At 40.0% G+C, this 21292-nt stretch overlaps 1 protein-coding gene across 2 annotated transcripts in view; it reads left to right on the top strand.

Annotated features, from left to right (window-relative positions):
- Positions 1–619: 619 nt before the first annotated feature.
- Positions 620–21292, top strand: part of LOC117473824 (corticotropin-releasing factor receptor 1-like) — a 78667-nt gene continuing 57994 nt past the window's right edge. For both annotated transcript variants that reach the window (XR_004555062.1, XM_034119724.1), the window contains exons 1-4: positions 620–1071; positions 8603–8690; positions 10425–10484; positions 10823–10948. Coding sequence is in view for 1 of the 2 variants with exons in the window: in XM_034119724.1 (XP_033975615.1) it covers positions 1042–1071; positions 8603–8690; positions 10425–10484; positions 10823–10948 (304 nt within the window). In the remaining variant the exon portion in view is untranslated. The remainder of the gene's footprint in view (positions 1072–8602; positions 8691–10424; positions 10485–10822; positions 10949–21292) is intronic.

The following is a 21292-nucleotide window of genomic DNA, read 5'->3' as shown; positions in this document are numbered from 1 at the left end:
GAGTTTATAAACCAGCAGGTCTAAAGTGGGACCACACAGAGCTTCCTAACTGTCATTAACCAAGTGATTGACTGACTGATTGATTTATTGATCGATTGATTCAGCACTAATCTGAAAGCATTTAATTTCGAAGTCTATTTTTAACAGGCATGTTTGTTGAAATATGATTTGCATTGGATTTTTTATTTAAAATTGCCTCCTCTGGGGAGACATTCTGAACTGTGTTGACACAGTGTGACCATCTGTCCATCTTGCTCACGGCCAAATCAGTCAACTCTGATCTTGGCACTAATTCAGCTGGAGAACAGGGGTCCCTTTCCTGTGTAAACCTCTCTTATTTTCTGTAATGCGCGCGGATCCTTTCCTCTTTCCAAAATCAATGTTCTCCCGTCGTCTAACTTTCACAGCAGTGACGTCTAGATTGCAAAGGGATTATGGATTAGTATGTGGTGGAACCGCGTAGAGACGTTGCATAATTAACTCCGGGATGAGGAATTTAGTTATTTCTCAGTCGCGTAGCACACCCCGGTTTAAATGGCACAACGTGGGCGGTGCGTCGACGACATGATCTGGAGCACGGAGCGCAGCCGGCACTCACACACCGGATAGGAAGCGGTGGGACATGATAGTGTAGCCGGCGGAACAGAAAAACGCATGCAAAGGGAGTTTTTGGTCCGGGGCCAGCTGTGAAGGGCACCGTGGTTTCTGTGTGATGGTGCGCTTCTCTCTCCAAAGGTGGATTCGGTGACTTCATTTCAAGAGAAACCAAGGAAAAAGAGAGGGAAGCTGCTCACCTGAAGAAGAATCGTCTTAATGGATCATCTGTGCTGCTCATTTGGAGACCTGATAGGTTTCTTTCTCACCACGCGTCTCTCTCTGACAGAAGTGACATTTCCCACAGCAGCAGCATCACATTCTCTGCACACATCGTGCTACTTTCACAAGTGACTCAGGGGATAGTGAAGAAACATTGTTTTTTAAAGTGACAAGAAGACATTTAACGTCCCACATGAACATTATGTGAAAAATACAGGATTGGAAATGCGTCGCAAATGCTTCGGTCTGCTTGAGGTAAGTTATTTTTGGCTTTATATCCTAAAACCCTAGCCTGTGGTTGAATTAAAAATAGCTTAATAAAGACAACTGGATCTTTATTCTTCGCAGGATTTCAGCAGAGTGTAATCTTGATGCGAAGGGATTTATCAGCATCACATCCAGATGTTAGTTTTTGGATATTTTCTCCATCTCGCAGCTATTTAAAAATCATAATACCCATTAAATGTGCTGAACTAAAAGCTTTTGGAGCAGGAAGGCTGAGTTTCAGCGTAAACACACAGACATGGAGCTGTATGGGTTTTACAGTGCATGAGAAAAACATCCCAAGTGACACGATGCCTCCTCTTCATGGGACGCGGGGCTCAAATGCTGATGCTAAAAAACCCGGATTTGGGACACTGGAGATTAGAAGTGTTAGTGCAGCAAGTGCATTGCTCCACTTCCCGTTCTCATGTTTGATCCCTCAAAGCAAAGTCTAATTAACATTTGTAAGTTGTTGAGAAAGGCTTCCCTGACAGTCATTATAGTGTTCTGGACTTGTGGTGCAGATGCTGATGTTGCTATGAATGGCAGCCTGAGGTGAATCACTTAATTCCTCCTACCTCTTGTGTGTGAGGAGAGCAGCCGCACTAAGAATAGTCAAGAATCCTCTGAAGCCTTCTCTCAGATCCCTCCTGCATTCTATTCGTGTGTGTGTGTCGTCCCCCCCCCCCCCCCCCCCCCATTGTTGTTATTTAGGGCCAAGCAGGGCCCCTTCACTCACATATCACCTGTCTGCTGGGATGCTGTCAAAAGGTAAAATGATGATGTGACTGAGGTTCATTTTTTAAGGGCTCTTGTCCCTCAGTATTTCTTAAATACTCAGATGTGTGTGATTTTAAAGATAACAAAAATGCTATTGCCATGTAGCAAACATAATGTGAAAAGACACAGAATCAGAAAGCACAATCCTCCCTTTTTGTAAAAAATATAAACAATTCTTATGATGATAATGAATAAAATAATTAAAATACTGCTTATCTATTACTCTGTAGCCCCAGCGTAGACATGTACTCTGCGCAATTAAATATTTTCTCGAGTGCAAGAGTAATAAATACTTAGACAAAAAGTACTTGTTATTGATCCCGGGGATGAATAAAGTCTTATCTTAACCTCATACAGTAGATCAGCAGAAGAACTGCCACATGTGTGCTACAGTACAGTAAAATAAAATGTAGTAGTGGGAGTTTTAGGTAGCATGACATATAAATACTCATACCTCAAAACAGTGCAGAAGTAATCCTACTTTATGGAAATATTTGACCTTTTATTCCACTACATAAGTCAGATGTATTTAGATTTGGAATGATTTCTTTCTTTCTTTTCGTGTCATGCCCAAAGACACCAAAAAAGTGATCAACATTTATTTTCATTGCAAAATGACAAGCTGTTTTACTACCCCATCTTGAATTTGATTAAATTAGATATACTTTGCGTATCCTAATTTGGGAAATTGTTTTGTCTCAGCAGCAATTAAAAGAAATAAGATAAAAACGATTGATTCCTCTACTGGTTATTTTTTCATTTGTTTTGGTCTATGAAATGTCAGAAGATAGGGAAATATGTACACCTTGATTTCTCAAAGTCCAAGGGGGCATCTTTTAATGTCAGAGAAAAGACAGAAATCTAAATGTTCTGCCATTTTGTATTAAAGTCAACTAATCGATTTGAAGACTTATGGTTGCAGCTCTAGTTCCCTACATTTATTAAAAGTGTCTAAGAAAGAATACACAATGTTGAAAATACAGAATAAATTAACATAGTAATAGACCAATCTACAAAACATGGGATACTACTTGTAAATATTCTACCTTCTACCCCAAGATTTGCAGGTAAATTCTGCTACAAAAAGAATGTAGAAGAAGTTTATCATCTGTCTTCCACTCTCAGAAAACAAACATAAATGGAGGTCATTTCACTTACATATAATTCATCCTCACAGACAGGACAGTAAATCAGAAATGTAACCCTATTCTCTATTTCTCCTAGCTCATCTTCATATTCAGATTATTGTCCCAGAGAGATATTTATTTTCACAGCCAGTGCACAGAAACACAGATTGATGTACACATAGGAGTACAAGGCCAGCATACCGATATAGTACAGTGCATAACATCTTCATGTATGCATTCATTAAATGATGCCGGCTGTGTCAGCGAGGCAGATTGTTAAAGGCCGCCCATGCAGGAGAAAATAACTCCTTCTGGAGCGCCTCTCCATTTAGAAGTCCTGTATCCCCCACAGATGGGAGTGATGCGAGGTGTTGGGCTTTTTCATTATTGATTCAACTGTCTGTTATTTTCTAGTTTGATAGGGTCTATGAAATGTCAGAAAACAGTGAAACATGTCGACTCTGGTTTCTCCAGTCCAAGGTTTATGTCAGGGTAAAGCCAGAAATGTATCAAATCAGATGTAGTTAGATTTCAATTAGTGATTTCTTCATTTTCTTGTCATGCACACCAGCGCCCTAAGCTTTACAAGACACCAAAAAAGTGATCAAATATTTAATTTAATTATAAAATGACTAATTACTCCCCCGTCTGAGATAAGTTTAGATATACTTGACTCATATCATGGGAAATGACTGTGTCACAGCTGCAAAAAGTTAACAGGTGCTACACATGAGTTAATACATAGAATAAAAATAAAGAAATATTGATACATCTGCCGGTTATATTCGTTTAATATGGTATCGATTAGTTGTCTTGTCTTTGTTACGGGTGTGATGAGAATCATTTGATGTTGCGCGTGAGATATGTGATGCTCGAATCAGAGCTCGATGTCTGTTTTAGACTGGGTGTGGGAATCCAGATATTCTGCTGACAGTGCGTGGGACGCTAGGTTTGTTTTTGTTGGAGATGGCGAACACAACGGCAACTGGACAGCAGTATCAGTGAAATTAGCCTTTTGTTTAGATACAGCAGGATGTGTTGAATAACACTTGAGTTTAAATACAGCATATGTGGTAGATTAGACTTCATTTTAGCTAAGGGGGCTCTCGGTTTAGTCTTTCTGGGATTCGATGCGTTGATCGAAATGGAGGTTATTGTCTGTTGTGACATGAATGGAAGAGGTCCAGTGCGTGGTGTCTTAATGATGAGCCCTTTTTTCCATCTACCTGCAGCTGTAGCCAATTATCAGTGCAACGTTCTGCACTTGAGTTGCATCTTTTTATATGCATATGATCAACTTCAAAACATGACTCATCGTTTGATCTCCCTCTTATCGAAGCATTGTCTGAAAGTCTGGTGTGAATATTTCAACCTGCTTTCAATGCAAATCCACTTGTTTCAAGATTTTTCCTCAGATCATCCTTTTTAATATTTAAGTGCTGCTTTGTTCTTTGGTGTTTCAAAGCATTGCATTTGTTTTCATGGCCTTTCGCAGAGGAACCACTCATGACACTATGGATGTCATAGAAAACAGACGCAGACATATCCAAACTGCTTCACTGATTTTAAATGAGCTCTGTAAACTGTAAAATAAAGAAAATAATTGACAAAAATAGAATTAAAACCATTACTAAATCATTAACCGTGATTAGGACATCCACAAGGGTAAGTGTCATATTACCAATAACGCATCAACACTTCAACCTGATCATACATTAATCATACAGCAATATATTTAACCGGCTTATGTTCATTTAACACCCATAAAATATTGAAACCAGGGAACAGGGAGTACTTTATATACATAGATGTGAATGTAGATCTGAAATAATAAGATATCATCTAAATCTACTGATTATAATTGAATATTATAATGAAAGGTATACTCCCCTCGGGGTGGGCACGTGGATGTCTCCTCCAGAATGCAAAATGTTAAGGAACAGCAATGATTATAGACATAATATATTTAGATTTTTTTCCAAACAAGTTGATGTTAATTTATTTATAGAAGAAAAAGCATATTGCAGAATAAAGTCATGTCTTGATTGTTGACTTAAATGTAATAATGAGCCACACACTCATGTGGCTCACACACACTGAGACAAATATCTGAATGGATGGAAATGTTGCACAATCAATCACAATACAAAAACTCACTTTGCATCCTCACATCAATACATTTAACTTTCAATGAATCTGCAATTGCTCAAAGCACATTATGTATTGGTTTCTGACCACAATGCATTTACGTAATCCAAGCAAATCTTACACTAACCATGGATCGTGCTTTCTTGACTCTTTTCCAGTATAATCATGAACCGCAGGGGAAGCTTGCCTGCGGCTGTTTTCACTGCACCAAAAAACCCTGGTCCTTTCATGAAGTTGCAAAAGCCAAAGACCGTGGAATTTAAGTTCCACGGCTCTAAGCTAAACTGTTAAACCAGAAAGTAGGGTTTGAGCGGGGAAATATTTCTCGTTTAAAGAACAAGAAACCTTTGGATCAAGTAAATATTAAAAGCTTTGGCAATGTGTTAATAGCAATTGAAAGTGTAATCAATTACTAAATACACTTTTAGTGGTTTGAATCTTTCCAAGAAACCACACTTTAATAGTGGCAAAAATCATTGCAAAAATAGTCTTGCTTGATCTACATAATACGATTACGTTGCATGACTTGCATGTATCTCTTTCACGAAACAAAATATTCAAAGAGGTCCTATTGTGCTTTTATGGGTTTACTCTGTCCAGTAGTGTGTTATATAGGTCTTTGTAAATGGTCTGCAAAGGCAATATCCCTGTGTTTCTCTCCAACTACTTTTTCTGTTGACAATACTCCATTCAACCTCATGATCATTTTGAAGGCATGTAATTTAAATTCCTTCATCATGGTTTTATTCATTTTTCTATGATGTGCGTGTTCTTCAACCGCAGAAAATACCGCCCGCTGATTGAATAGTAGTTTGTGTGATCCCCGTTTACATCCTGCCTGTCGATCAGCTGCTGAGCTTTAATAACCGCAGCACAGTGTGTCAGTGTGCCCTGATACCTGCGCAGGACTCACTGAGCGTGTAACAGACGCAGCGAGCCATCAGGAGCTCCTCTTTACAATCTGGGCCAGTGTAGCTTTCTGCTCAATGTGACCAGACCCCGCTGCTGGTATTTCACATTTCATGCTGCCGTGGCCATGAGCTATGAATGCCTTTTTTTTTTTACACTCCAGAGCGACACTTTTAATAACAACACAAAAAAAAAGTCAGGAATTTCAATTATTTAGACTTCTTCTTTAAGTTCCATCTTTATGTTTACCGTTTCCGATGCTGCATTATTGAGGCGGAATGTTTTATTTAAAGAGGGAAAGAAACGTTGGCTACAGTATATGGGTAATAGTAGCCGTCCGCAGGGAACAGGCCCGTACTCAAGGACAGCTGCACCGACCCAGATGGGGGTCAACTACTGTCGAGAAGCCCAGGAAAACTAAAGAAATTAAATGTTTCAGTCTCTTGTGGTGTTTTTTGTCTCTTATGAAGTGGCACCGACAGAAGCTGCCTGCAGCGATCATGGTTTCCACGCAGCACAATGCACACATTCAAGGGATGTTTTTACTTTTTCCCAGAGCAGTCACGAGAAATCAAGTGAAGGTCAAAGTGTGGATGAAAAATGGATCCGTTGTGCTGTCCTCTAAAATACCGGCAAATAGAGGTTATTCATCTCTGGTGTGTAAATGTATGATTTGCTAGCTTACATTGTTATTGTGCAGGGAACAAGCACAAACACACTGGAGACGCAGCAGATACATGCACATTAACCCTCCACTGTACTGTATTTTTATAATTATGTGCATTATTTAAATGTGTTTCCCTCTCTGCACACACGATAAGTAGGCTGACTGCAACCAAACTGAATATTTGTTATTTAGCAGAAGAAGGCAAAGTAAGGAACTTCTGAGCCTACGTTTTATTCAATCTTTGTATCTGTAAACATGAAAGAGTGTTGATGGGGGGGGGGGGAGATTACACACTACAAAGTGCTCCAAATTAGGCAATGAGGGGTTGTTAATGCATGCATCCTCTGCTCAAGGGCACAGAGACCTTCAACTGGATTCAGCCGTCTTCATTGGCTGCACGTGAGGGAATACAAGTATATGCAACTTTTCTGCAGTAAAATGTCTTAAAACAACTATGTTTTATATTTAGATGATTTGTGTGTTTACAGTATCCAACATGTTTTCCATCAGACCTAGATAAATAGGTCATTTGAATCAAGATAACGGTACATACTGTATGGTTGCCTCTAATGGCAGTGCATCCCTCTTGTGTATGTGTTAGAGTTTTGGTTGTTATAATTTCACTTTTACATTTTAAGCCACATTTTTTACAAGTGACTTTTACATCTAGGATGAAGGTTTTAGTCATGGGGCGTTTCGATCTTTATAGACGCAAGCTGAGCAAACGAACCTCATTGGGGAAAGACTGCATTTTAACGGCACATTGCTTTATTTGTTGTTTTTGCTTGTTTCACCTGGTCCATGTTTTTTGTAAAATAAGTGAGCTCTGTGGATAATTCGGCTTCTATTTAAATCATCTTCCACATTTGGATCTCAGGTTGTAAGAGAGACAATGTTTTTAAAGGAACCACATTGAAAAAAGACACATTTTAAGGGCAAATTGCTTAATTTTTTTATTTTACCACTTTTTTTCACCTGATCCATTTATTTGTGAAAAATGTGACTGTGGATAATTAGGCTTCCAGCAAAATCATCCTTAAGATGTATGTCTAACTTATTGAGAGAACCAATGTGAATAAAGGAACCACACTTGAAAAGGACTGCATTTTAATGTCAGATTGCTTTATTCTATGGTTTTACTGCTTTATTTACCTGGGCTATTTTTTGGAAAAGAGGTGATTTCTGTGGATAATTCGGCTTCCAGTAAAATCATCCTCAACATTTGCAATCTCAGGTTATCAGCGAAACAATGTGATTATAGAAACCGTATTGAGAAAGACTTTATTCTGTGTTTCTTCTAGTTCTTTCACCTTATCCATCACAAACAATGCAAGGAACCTCATTGGAGAAAGACATGTATCCCCTTTATTCTGTGTTTTTACAGTTTTTCATCAATTGGTCTACTTATTTTGTCAAAAGGAGATTCTTCTGTGGATAATTCGTCTCCCAGTGAAATCATCCTCAACATTTGGATCTCACGTATTCAGAGAAACAAGCTGAGCAAACATTCGTGGCCTCTCCGGGACATCTGTCTTCTGTCGAGCGGTGTCGGAAAAACGCTGATTTTTTATGTAAAACTGCTTTACTCAGTGTTTTTTACTGCTTTTAATCAGTGGGTCCGTTTGTTTTGGAGAGGAGACATCTGCGGATAATTCGGCTCCCGGTAAAAACCTCCTGAACAATGAACACTGGGGGAATCTGACTGCGATGGTGAAGACAACAAATCCCATGAACCCACGATTCCTCATGAGACAAACTCCATCTTTAGTGATTTTTTAGGCAGCCCTAGCAGTCGAAATGTACATATTGTATGTTTAAGAGGCTATAAAAGCTGTATTTGACATGATGTTGTGGATTTTGTGACTCATTGATGTGTGTTGTATCTCTGCAGGTGTGTGCCATCATGAGCCTGCTGCCTTCAGGCTCTTTGGAGAATCTGACATGTGAAGCCCTGCTCATGCTGTCCAGAAATGTCTCATGTAAGTCGATGTTTACGACGACAGCAACTGTTACAAGCTTTTAAAACGGCCGGCAGTTACACCCTACGTGTTTCAAGTTGCTCTACTGGTACTACTGGTGCTTCAATTGATTTTCAGTCTCTTCAGTTATACGACCACTAAATGCCAACTCTCCTTATGTTTATTGACAACATGTATTTTATATTATTCAGTAGTACAGTACAGTATGAGTTTTAACACTGAACCAGAGTAAACACCCAGAGAGATATGCAAATCCAGCAATGATCTTCCTGTTTTTATTTGCCTCCTGGTTTCATACTCACAATGTTGGTATTATGCTGTCACATTGCTGTGTCAAGACTCAGCTAGGTGCCAATCTTCTGTCCTTTAATGTCTCTGTTAAAGTGAGAAATATCCAACACAGACCAAATGTCTGCGCTCATAGCTTTGTTTTCAGTTCAATAACCCCTAAATATTTAGTTTACAATATTAAAAATACAGAAAACCCTCTCATTGGAGAAGCTTCAACCACAGTTTGCCATTTTTGATTTATGACTCAAAAGATGATTTAAATACCTATCATAGTAGTTGAATAGTTTCTCTTGGAGTCAGTTGTTACAGTTGTAATTAAGTATCATAAGTTGGCACTGAAATAGAATCCGATTCTGCCGCTTGATAACATCTTCCTTGATCAGGTATTTCCTGATTTAAATAAGGAGACTATCAATCTTTAAGATCTGTTTCATTTAGACAAAGGTCTTTATTAAAGTCTACATTGAGCACATTTGTAGATGAAAGAAAAACAACCTCCGGTGTCGATTGGCACTGGAATTGAGTGTAAAAAAAGAAAAGTAATAAAACAAAAAAAACGTCCTTCTGGTAAAGGCCAAAATATTTGAAACTCAAGCGTAGGCCAAGAGCTATTTTCTCAGTGACGAAAGCTCCTCCAAAACTATAGAAGATATAATTAAACCATTTTCACAGGCTGAGTCATAGTTACTAGATATAAAACTCCCATTAAGACGGCCAACAAGTCAAATATAAAACTGTGAAAGTATCCTGACTGGGATTATTGAAACGGAATTTTAATCCCTTACTTACAGCACTCACGTAATGGCATTTATTACCCAACACTGGTCATAAACGTCTTATTTCTTTTGCAAATTCTCCTTTAAAGGTCATTGTTAAAAGAATAACAATTGATTAATGGAGACATAATTGCTTGGCTTAAATAACAAGCAAAATCACAATCAGTTGGAGAAAAATAATTCAGTAATAATTACTGTCTTTGTCAAAAAAACATTAAAACATGTCCTTTTAGGCATTCAAGCAAACCAATGTTGTGGTTTTGCTTGTGGGGGTGTTTCTAAAATCTAAATTTTGCTTTTGATTTATTTCTCACTACAAGCAGGTGTGAAAACATGGTTTTGCAAAATAATGTGAAAGCATGAGACTGAGGCGTCAACTTTGCCCCCAAGAACAATCCTTATTTCCGGATCTTTTTTTATCTAAGTCCTCTTGAGTTATTGCAGAATTAATAGCCTTCCCCCCAGGGGCATGTCTTCATACATATATGCTGCTACCGCCTTGATATTGCCCAGGGAAAGGTCTGTCACCAGTGTTTACCGTTGCCCTTTAATGCTCACCCTTTGTAGCTGTTAAGCTGCATCTAATGAGACTTTCATAGCCCTCCTTTCAGTGTGCAAACAGAGATTGAGGTTATTGATGATTCTCTTCTTCCATCTTGGGTTGCAGTACAGTCGCTGGCCACCTCCTGGAACCAGACCCTGAGCAACGCCACAAGCCAGTGGAGCGGTGAGTGTGTGAAACTGATTACCTACGCAGTTACTACAGTACAAAGCACAATTGTTGTGTTCTACCCCACGAGGGAAACAAGTTTGATCCGAACTCAGATTATAAGTACTTACATCAAAGAGCTGAACAGGGCTTGAAATAGATTTGGCGACTCTCAGCAGGAGACCACGCTCAGGAGTAATCATTAAAATGTGTGCACACAAACGGCTTAATCAGCTCCAGGATTTATTGCCAAGATCATTGGAGCATTGTCAGGATTTCACCATGGGCTATATGTAGTCCCGAGCCATGTTAGGAATGCGTGTTTGTGTCTTTACATTTCTGTCCTCACGCTACAGGCCCGGGGCCCTCCTGTGACACCTCCATCGATGGCATCGGCACCTGCTGGCCCCGAAGCAGCGCGGGCCAGATGGTGTCACGACCCTGTCCCGAGTGGTTCTACGGTGTCAGATACAACACCACCAGTAAGTCTTCATTGTCATCTCCTGCCAGAAAAACAGAAAAACAATAGATTTAAAGTCAGATTTAATTAGACTTCACCCCCTTCCCCCCCCTTTACTCGGCTTCCCCTTGGGCAAATCCTGTTTACACAATTGTTTATACAGAAATTAGCATGAGCATACAAATTAGCAGGAGACACAGAATAAAAACAACATGTGTAAAGTAGGACTGCTGTGGATAATTCACCGTGAAGTGCGAGAAGAAAGACAAGACAAGACAAGCGGTACACCCGCTGTGAGAGATGTGTGTGTGTCAGGGTCTAAATAGAAATAGAAAGCTGGTATTATGTTACAAAATAAAAGCGTAAACCGCTGCCAACTGAGAAGCTTAAGCCTGTTAAAACGATCGGAACAGGAGAAAAAACCTCTTTACTGGTGTTTATTCCTAACTTGAGCAGCACTACCATTCAAAATGACTAATTGAAACATGATCTGATTCAAATAATACAATTATCGGACACATTTATGCGTGCAGTTTGTCTGTAAATATTTAATAAATTACCTTTTTAAGACTGTGAAAGTACAAAGTGTTTCAGATTTCTGCTCTGGTGGTGTACCACAGTTTCTTCTAAGGTCAAACTCTTAAAGTACAACTGACATCAAATCGCTGCAGCAAAGAGTTCTGCTCCGTAGATTACATGCTTGGTGCTATGTTTTACAAAGAAATCGGTTTTCAACAGGGTGAAATTAATATAGTTTTTAGCCATTCTTGCACCAGGGCTCCAGGGATTGCAGTTAGTCCTTTCTCCACTTTCTCCGGACTATACCAACAACAAAATCATGGTTTGTCATGACATTTTATACAGATATTTATAGTCCACAGAGGATGAATCCTACTTTTCAGCTAGTCAAACCATAAGGTCAATATTTGATATTTAGAGTGAAATATCTCAACAGCTATTCGATTGCTCATTTTTTAATTTGGTAAAAACGTTGTCTTCACTTGCCACGAGGTAGGGCGCAGACCTTGTGGTGAAAACAACTAGTTAGTTAAGTTTCTATTGTTACCCCTGCTGAAAAAAACAGCTTAGACCAACTTAGCTGTAGATATTAGGCTGGATGGTTGGCTGGTTTAGAGGGGTTTTGGACACTTTAGCTGGCCAGGATGGCTGGTGAACCGGCCACCAGCTAAACCAGCTAAACCAGCTAAACCGGCCACCAGCTATACCAGCCATCCTGGCCAGCTAAAAAAACCAGCATAGACCAGCATAGTATGCTGGTATGCTGGGCTGGTCACCAACATCCATCGATCACCAGTTTATGTTTAATAATAGTATTAAATATACCATGCTGGAAGCTTACCAGGATTCCAGGTGACCAGCATACATTGTTTAAATACTGGTATGATTATTTAAACCAGAGAACATAAATATATTACAAAGATTCATTGAGTCATGTATTCTGGTATCTACCAAAATAAATACATTATATAGTGTTCATAACAGTATTTTAATTCAATAAATAGCAATAAATAGCTATAAAATACACAGTAACAATACAATAATTATACAAATAACAACCAACCTGCAAATCAACCTATACATCAAAATAAATATATTATCTAAAACAGGTGCATTTGATTTAAAATAAAAGTAATAAATAAAATTCAATATTTAAATGGTAACAACAACAGTAACACTATGTATGATAAGAAAAAGGCAACAAAGAAAGTGTTTTTTGTTTTTCCTTTCCATAATGTTTCCCGTTGTATAGCGTCCAGCCTTTCCCAATCTGGCCTGCATTTCTGTTGAAGCCACTTCTTGAAGCAAACTGAAAAGAAATGTACAGATATAAGTATACTGTAAAAAGAAAACTTGACATTTACGTTAACATTTGGGCTGCTGTGGTTGCCAGAACTTGACCGTTAAAGTATGGTAAAATACATTACAGTTGGTTGGCATAGACGTTACAGTCAACAATTGCTTATGGTGAATTACAATGGCAAAAACAAATAGAGCTAGTGTACATGGTGCTGCTGTATTATCTGGGAAGTAGAAGAATCGGATCAGGATTCGTTATTGGCAGACAATCAATATCAAATGAATCGGATCATTATTAGCATCAGCATTTGATCACCTTTGTCGACTTGCAGCCTAAATACAAAGATAACTCCACTCCTCTCCTACCACTCTTACTTCTAATAAGCCTTGGTATAACTAGTGTCCGAGTCATAGGGTCCAGAACTGACTGAAGACATGTGGAACAGAGTCCCAGACAGGCATGGTTCCATGTACAGGAAACTGGAACTTTGAACAGGTGTTTTCATCTTTTCTGCCTGAAGATTCACAAGTTCTTGATCTGAGGCCTGTACTACGAAGCTGGATTTTCGCTTAGCCGGCTAACTTCAGGGAAATCTCGGGCTTTCCGGTCCTACGACGCTGGTTCTCTTTTTAGCAGGCTAGATTTCCATGGAAACTTATGCTGAGCGGGAAACCTGCTCCGGAGCAGGTTAGGTGGCAGGCTAAGAGATCAACTCAGTGAAAGCACCGCCTGCTGACCAATCAGAGCTCCGTGTGCGGAGTTTAAAGCCATCAATTCATATTACAGGATAGAGGAAATACAGAAAAACTGCCGTTGCAGGAAAGACGACCGGCCAAAATCAACTGACTGTGTGAACGTGAAAATTAATAGAATATCCCCTCCCATCTTCAGAGCAATCTGACTATTATAATATTAGCGTTAAGAAAGCTTACTTAAATATCTGCCACGACATAAGTAACCGGATCAGAGTAACATTAAGTACAGTCCGCGGCACTGTGAGTGCAGACGTCGATGTGTCCCATTATCATTCATATCATATCACATCATAATGTATCATATATTTCCTTATTTGAGTCAGCTTCTTGAGCCGTATCTGGCCGTGCAACACTCACAGTGTCACATACTGTATGCAGAAGTATTATTTTAAGCAACACATTAAGTTGACGAAACACTCGAGTCAAATTCTCCTAATTAAAGTCAGATCCACTCGTGTCTTGGACGGGGCAGTGATTTCATAAACCTGTTAATGTACGCATTCAAACACTTTTTCTTTTACCAGCTGTATTCACCTTGCAGGTGCAGCTATGTGGCTTTTATCCTGGATAAAGTGTTTAAGTCATGGATGTTTAAAGTTTAACTTCTTCATATTTGACTAATATTAAAGTTCACTTTTCATTCAGGAAGTATGACGCGCTGCGCTGTCAGTACGCTTGTCCGTGTTTGAGATTGGTTGAATGCTCCAAATACCACCCCTTTCATGTGAACGCGCACCTAACTAGATAGGACACGGCTGGCTTGAGCGATCCACTTGATAACCAGCGTCGTAGTACAGTTTAGCCAGAGCGCGTATGTTTTGGATTGGGCCAACCGGCTAACTCAAACATATCCAGGTTAGGTTGAACCAGCTTCGTAGTACAGGCCTCAGGTGTCGGATGTGGGCTGGCATGATCCTTTCTGCAGCGATGAATAAAGAAAACAAAGAAAACATTATTAATAATAGTAATGATGGTAACAACAATAATATTAGTATAACTATTTATATAGCACTTACACAATTGTAAAGTGATTATCACAACAAAAATAAAGAACAAAACAATATCAACAATAAAAAACAAATGATTATAGGAATGTTAAGAGACAAAGAAATTATAAACATTCTGATAGGCCGACTACAAAAGGTAGACTCAATGGCTCTTGAAGACATCAATGAGCAGTCCCAATAGATGCTGCTGTATAAAAATAAATAGAATAGGTCCAGATTTCTTCTATTTTGTGTTGGATGATTTGTTTGATTGATTGCTAATGGATGCTAAGATGTGTTTTACAATTATAACAAAAAGATTATTGTAATTGGAATCAAAAATATTGCAAATCATAGTTTTAATAAAATCACTAGCAATATAGGGTTTATTCAACAGCAGTAAAGCATTAAGTTGCTAAATGAACGTACACTGAACTGTAAAACAACTTATCACTATTTAGGAAAGGCTCTGATCAGAAGGGTTGACTAGTAGGACAGCAAAGAGGTGGAGGAGGTCTATGTCATGTAAGACCATTGGTAGATGTTACACCTGAAAGAAAGATAAGGAAATAAGACAACACAGGAGGACAAACAATAACTTGCTTTTGGCATTGAAATGGATTAGAATCTCACCTTTTTCCTGGATGTCAGGAAAGCCAGGAAGTTGTTCCCTTCAAGTCCGCAACCAGTCATAGGAGTTCAAATGCAAAGCCTGAACGATGACAAGAGCAGGAGACTTACATTTTACAATTATATTTTTAATGAATACCAGAGCAGTGTGTACATAGGCCCTGTACGACATGCAGAGAACAGATCAAATCCCCTGACAGACTCACACACTTTGGTGATGTCCTCTTCTGATAATGTTTCATTTTTTAGCAGCAAAGTAACATTACTCAAAGTATATGTCGGACCCAACTCATTTACAGTATGTCTTGCATCTCCTCAACAATGGTCTGTATCGTTGAGTAGAAAAAAACTGTCCCTACAATTTCAGGTAGATTTAACACACATTTGAGAGAAAAGTTTACAATGAAGCACCCTCTTTGTATTAAGCGAGCTGCCACAGAAAGTACAGCTTAACATGCTAACCTTTGGTAGAGTGAGCTACAGTTAGCTAACTTCATGTTCAACACAAAACCTCTAACGTGCATTACATTGACGATTTTAAACAAAACGTAACTCTCTCAACTTGTAAGATAACGTTAAGTTAACTTACCCTTAAATAACTACATCACGTTTTTCAGGGGAAACACAAACTGCGGAAAACGTTAGCTGCTAACTGCTAAGACAGCTAGCTCTTGTTAAGGGAAGTAACAATAGCCTCCTAGCAAACTTAAGGTTAAGTTAACATTAACGTAACGTTGTAAGAAAGCAAAACGAACCTTCGAGAAACCTTTTACTCTCAGGCTGCGTTTGCACGGAGATGGAACGGGTGTTATCCGCTACAGTTCTCTATCGTATGGAGGGTTCGTTCACACGAGGCCGTAACGGAACTGCGGAAACGGAGCCCTCAAACGATAACGGGTCCCAAGGTGGGTAGATCTGCGGACGGAACGCTCTGGGAGGGTCAAACGGCTCCGTGTGTATGCCCTATACGCCATAGCCCCGCCTCTCCCCACCTCTCCCCGTTCCGAGTGTTTCGAGCCAGGTCCCGGTATCTCGCAGAACAGTGCACCCAGCAGGAGCCTCCAGCAGACCCCCCCCACACGGCAGAGTTTCCGTTAGCCGGTAATTACTGTGGAGGAAACTTCTGTGTAGCAATGCATGGAGTCACCGACTCAGGAAGGAGACACGGTGAGAGTTGGAGCTTTGATGTCAAACACTGATGGGTTTATTCAGAGTATTCGGCCGGAGGATTCACATCACAAATCAAAGAGTCAGAGGTTCTGACTACACGGTAGAGTTGCCACGTCAATTCTGAAGAACCTCTCTCTATGCTAGACCTTTTAACAGGTTCACAGAGAGAAATCAACATCTCTGAAGGAGTAGGCTAAACACTGAATCACCTGCGTCCGACGCTCATGGCCTCAAGGATTTCACATCCTAGAGCCCACAAACACCGATAAAGAAGTGCTTCAGTGTTCCCACAACAATTACCCTTCGTGCCAGTCAAGTTGACCGGTCACACACTGGTGACAACAACACATATGGCACCAAGGCCTTTCCTTAAAGGAGATAACACATGTCAGAGTAAAAGGTTAGATATCTAGAAGAATTATTCCTTAACAATTACCAGACTATGACCGGTAAAATATGCTCAAGACCGGCAAATCTAAATCTCTCCGGTCAAAATGTCGCTTATTGTTAAGGTGTCCTTTGATACGCAGGCAGTCATATCATTAGCTAGAACTAGCTAGATCTGATCGATATGGACATAAACGCGAGTGAAGTCTAATCGGACAAGAGAGAGAGATCAGAGATCAGCTGCTGCTGACAGAGACACGCAGCTCTGCATGATCACCTGCAGCTCCGCCCGTTGTGATGGAGCGGTGAGCGGAGCAAAACACACACTTCAAGTTAGATCATCACACTTAGCTATTTTAATTACCTCTCAAACTACCTATACTAGTTATAAATATGTTTATTTTTACTGTCGGGTCACTCATTACTGGATCAGCCAGCTGCATGAGACGGATACTGACGGGCTGTCAGGAGAGGGGGAGGAAAAGAGAGGCTCCGTTTATTATTCTTATATTATTATATAGAGTCGTTATCAATTTGTTTTAAAGCTCAATAAATAACAAAGAAGACCTTTGACCGGCACTTTTGTCCGAAAGATTTAAACTCTAACGGACATGTTGACCTAACGGAAACTCTGCCGCACGGTTCCCTCGTCCCTTGGAAGAGGCGGAGAGGTGGGTGTTTTTCATCTGCTGGTGGACTACCGGGGAGATTGAACGTCCTGCTCGGGAGCCAGGCTCAGAGTTAGTGGCAGTGGGTGCGGTGCACCTGCCTTTTACAGCAGGAGCACACGCTCGCCTCAGGGAGGGAGAAAAAGATAAACTGAGGCCGCCGAAACAGCCAAAGCCCTGCCTCTTCCCACCTCTGCTGCTCACCCAAATCTACAGCCCCTCTACCACAACCATCAGAAACAAGTGGACATGGAGAACTACATGAACTACATGTTGCTAAATCCACCGCGGAGAATAAACAGAAGGGCAACCAGGCAACCATGGCCAGTGGGTCGAGCGGTCTCGTGTGGACGGACACGTTTCTTGAGCCGATTCCGTGTGGACGGAAGACTTTTTGATATCGAATTCGGTTCGTTTTCGTTTCCGTGTAAACAGAGCCTCAGACTGGGTGAAGTTGTGTTGCTTACCTCCAGAAGGACTTTTAGCGCGTTTCCCAGTAGAGAGAGCTGTCAGAGCGGTTCTTCTCAGAAGAGCAACCGCTGGGCAGTCACAGAAACGCCCAACTGATCTTCACTCCCCGACCGTTAGCGCCAGTCAAAACCATGTTTTATACCGCTTTGTTTCAACCACTGCCGTCTCGCCATTCCCCCGTGTCCCGCCCTCTCTGTCTGACTGTGTCTGTTTCAGTTTCGCCAGCAAGACTGCTGGTAGTAGACCAGCATAAATACCAGCTTCACCAGCATAGACCAGCTTAACTACCAGCTAAAACCAGCATAGAGGTTTAGCTGGCCAGGCTGGTCTTGAACCAGCAAGACCAGCCTGGCCAGCTAAACCAGCCTGGTAAACCAACTAAACCAGCCTAACACAGCTAAAACCAGCTAAAACCAGCAACCATCTTAAGCTGGTCTATGCTCGTTTTTTCAGCAGTCCACTGCTAGCTTGCGCCGCTTTATCTGTTATCTGATTGGTTACGTCAAGGGGTAGCACTTCTGCCTAGCTTCCTCTTTGCTTTGCTGTTTACTTCTTAAAAGTAAATGTTAGCATGCTAACATGCTAAACTAAGTTGGTGACTTGGTAAATAGTATGCTCAACACTAACATGGCATTGACATTGGGAGAATGTTAGCATGATGACGTTAGCCTTTAGCTTGTACTTTTTGCCAAACCAGATTTATTTAATCAACTTTGGAATCCTCAAGAGTGTTCTGGCTAGGATAGGTGCAACAGAGGCCTCTATTATATCCTCGAGCCTAAAATATAAGTCCAAAACCCAAATATACTTAGATTACTATTATGTGTAACAAAGAACATAACGTAACTCCTAATTTAGTTTTTTGTAATTGGTTTTCTTTATTTGGTGGAAATTCACACCAAATCACACATGCACACCACAGCACATGGTGAAGTTAAGCCTCCTGCAGCCACTTCACACCATTGGGATAGCAGTGTTGTGCAACCAATGCATGGGTCAAGGGCACCTTTGTAGTGGACGATACTCTGTCCATACAAGGACTACTTATATTATTTAGAAATATATATATATGTATACATGTACAATTTATACTTTCATGTGACCCATCAGAGTCCCTGAAAGAGAATTTCAGAATCTATTGACACTTCAAACATTTTCCTCACACTTTATTTCAATTTGTATCACCATAACGCCAACTTGGATGCATTTCTGATGCGTCACCCTGTGTCCATGAAACATTTTCAAGCATAATGTGGACATACCAGTGATAATATCATCGCATTACACTGTGACATATTTATCTCTGGAAGAAATAAAAGGAAACTGAATCAGGTAGTGTTGTCATGTCTGCGTCGTCTCAAACAGCAATGATTGACGGATGACCACCTAACCTTTTCCTGTTCCATTATATTGAGATTAATCAGAATTTGACAAACAGAAGATAAAATGAGGTCATATGGATTTGTTTCTTTCGTGAGAACAAAATGGATCTGCACAAAAGCATCAAATCATATTTAAAGATGAAACAAACGTTTTTTGGGGGGTATTTTTATATAATAAAAGCCTAATGCAGAGTAGACAGGCAGATTGATTTTTTTATTTTTTATATTGTAACTTTATTCTCATAAAATACCGAAGTTTTCCCCCCTAATAATACTACGACTTTATACTAAGTAAATAATACAGCTTTATTTCCGAACCTCTTAAAGAACTAGATATGTGGGATATGTTATGAATGGGTTTTGAACATAAGCAGAAATATTGCTGAAACACACAAGTTATTACGTGCAGGGTCAAAATGAATTAAAGGCATTAATGTGTCCTTGATGTGACTAGGTGCTTTATGAACACACAAAAGAAAAGACACAAAAGGTGAAGGGAAGAATAAATAGTGCATACATGTGTGTTACAATAAATGAGAAAAAATCCATAAAAATAAGAATGTCTTTCTGTATTATATACCACTAACCATTAACCTTTTTATCTTTTTAATTGTCATCTGGTGCCGGAATTCAGTTTTTCCGTTACATAAATACACACATCTTTACCATAACATTTTGCAGAGAAATTCATCAGAATGCAGGGGGAAAACAAGTTTGACACTTGGGGGACCCCACGACCCGTGATTTGTTAACCCCCCCTACAGTGGCAGACCCGTGCAAACGCGCTAAAATGACCTAAAACTCTAACATTAGAAGAAACGTGTCAATATAAAAATACAAATATGCCAAAACACAAGGTTAGCTAAGTTAGCTAGCTAGCTAACAGCAGATCTGTAGTAATATCGGTAGGACTTTTCATGGAGGACGACCACATTGTTAAAATGAGCCAATTAAACTTACATTATAGGTACGTTTCCATTGACACTGAAAGTTGGCTTTTTAGTGTCCACATTTCCGTTGTGCTTTGAGCTTCTTGCAGCATTTTTTTATTTGCAGCGTTTTGTATTTGCAGCGTTTAGTAACCGTTGTAACAAATCTACCCCTGTCGGCCACCGTACAGCACCAATGTTAAAATAAGACATCTGCCTGATCAAAAATATGGATCTATAGTCACGTTTATTCACTTACGACACTGCAGCACTCTGAAGGTAAAACAAACAAAGCACAGTAAACAGTACATTTAGGAGATAAAAGCAAATGTGTTACCTGGTAATTTAAAGTGTAAAAAAAACCCAAAGGACCCTGAGTATCCACATGAGGGACAGAGAGACTGAGAGCCGGGTAATAATTTAGTTCACTGCGAGGTTCAATTCACCTTCAGGATTAACATAATCTCCATTCGAGCGCAGTCTAAAAGGCCTAATAAAGCCCAAAAAAAGGCCTCCCCTACGCTGACATTACCACCTGGGGTCAATAGGGGAAAACGGTTCAAGGTTCAAGGTTCTTTATTTTGTCATACGAACATATGGCGCGTTCACACCAAGTACTTTTCCCACAGTAGTTCATGAGAACTCTTTTAGTTCTGATGAACTAAAGCAGATCGCGTTCACACCGAAATGAGTTCCTGGGGGTGGATTAGGCTAATTAAGCCGCTGACGTCACTTCTTCTTCTTCTGCTTTGGGTTTACTGGCAGGCCGCAAACAACTTCACGGCGAGTACAGTAGGTGGCGGTATGCACCTTAAAGTTGCAATCCGCCAAAAAACCGAGAGAAGAAGAAGAAAAACCTCCCACATATACTGCCACGCTCACCTGCTGTATATGAGGCGTCTGTTTACCTTCCGACCTCAGACATGAGCTTCGTCTGAGTTATTTAAGCAAACACAAATACAGATCGTCGACCAGTCAAATGCAATAGCAATGCTGATTCGGAAGCGAAGGCGGTTAAGAAGGATTGACAAAAGGATTGGACGACGACATGCACGCGCTATGGATTGCGTAACCTGTGTGAAATGAATAAACTGTGCCAGGTGTGTCGTATGCACAGTAAATAGGCTCAGCAGTTAACACACCTTTATTATTATCCTCCTGAGAGCAAT

The sequence above is a fragment of the Trematomus bernacchii genome, unplaced genomic scaffold (genome assembly GCF_902827165.1).
Source record: "Trematomus bernacchii unplaced genomic scaffold, fTreBer1.1, whole genome shotgun sequence".
Classification (NCBI taxonomy): Eukaryota; Metazoa; Chordata; class Actinopteri; order Perciformes; family Nototheniidae; genus Trematomus; species Trematomus bernacchii.
This window is presented reverse-complemented; position numbering and strand designations above follow the sequence as displayed.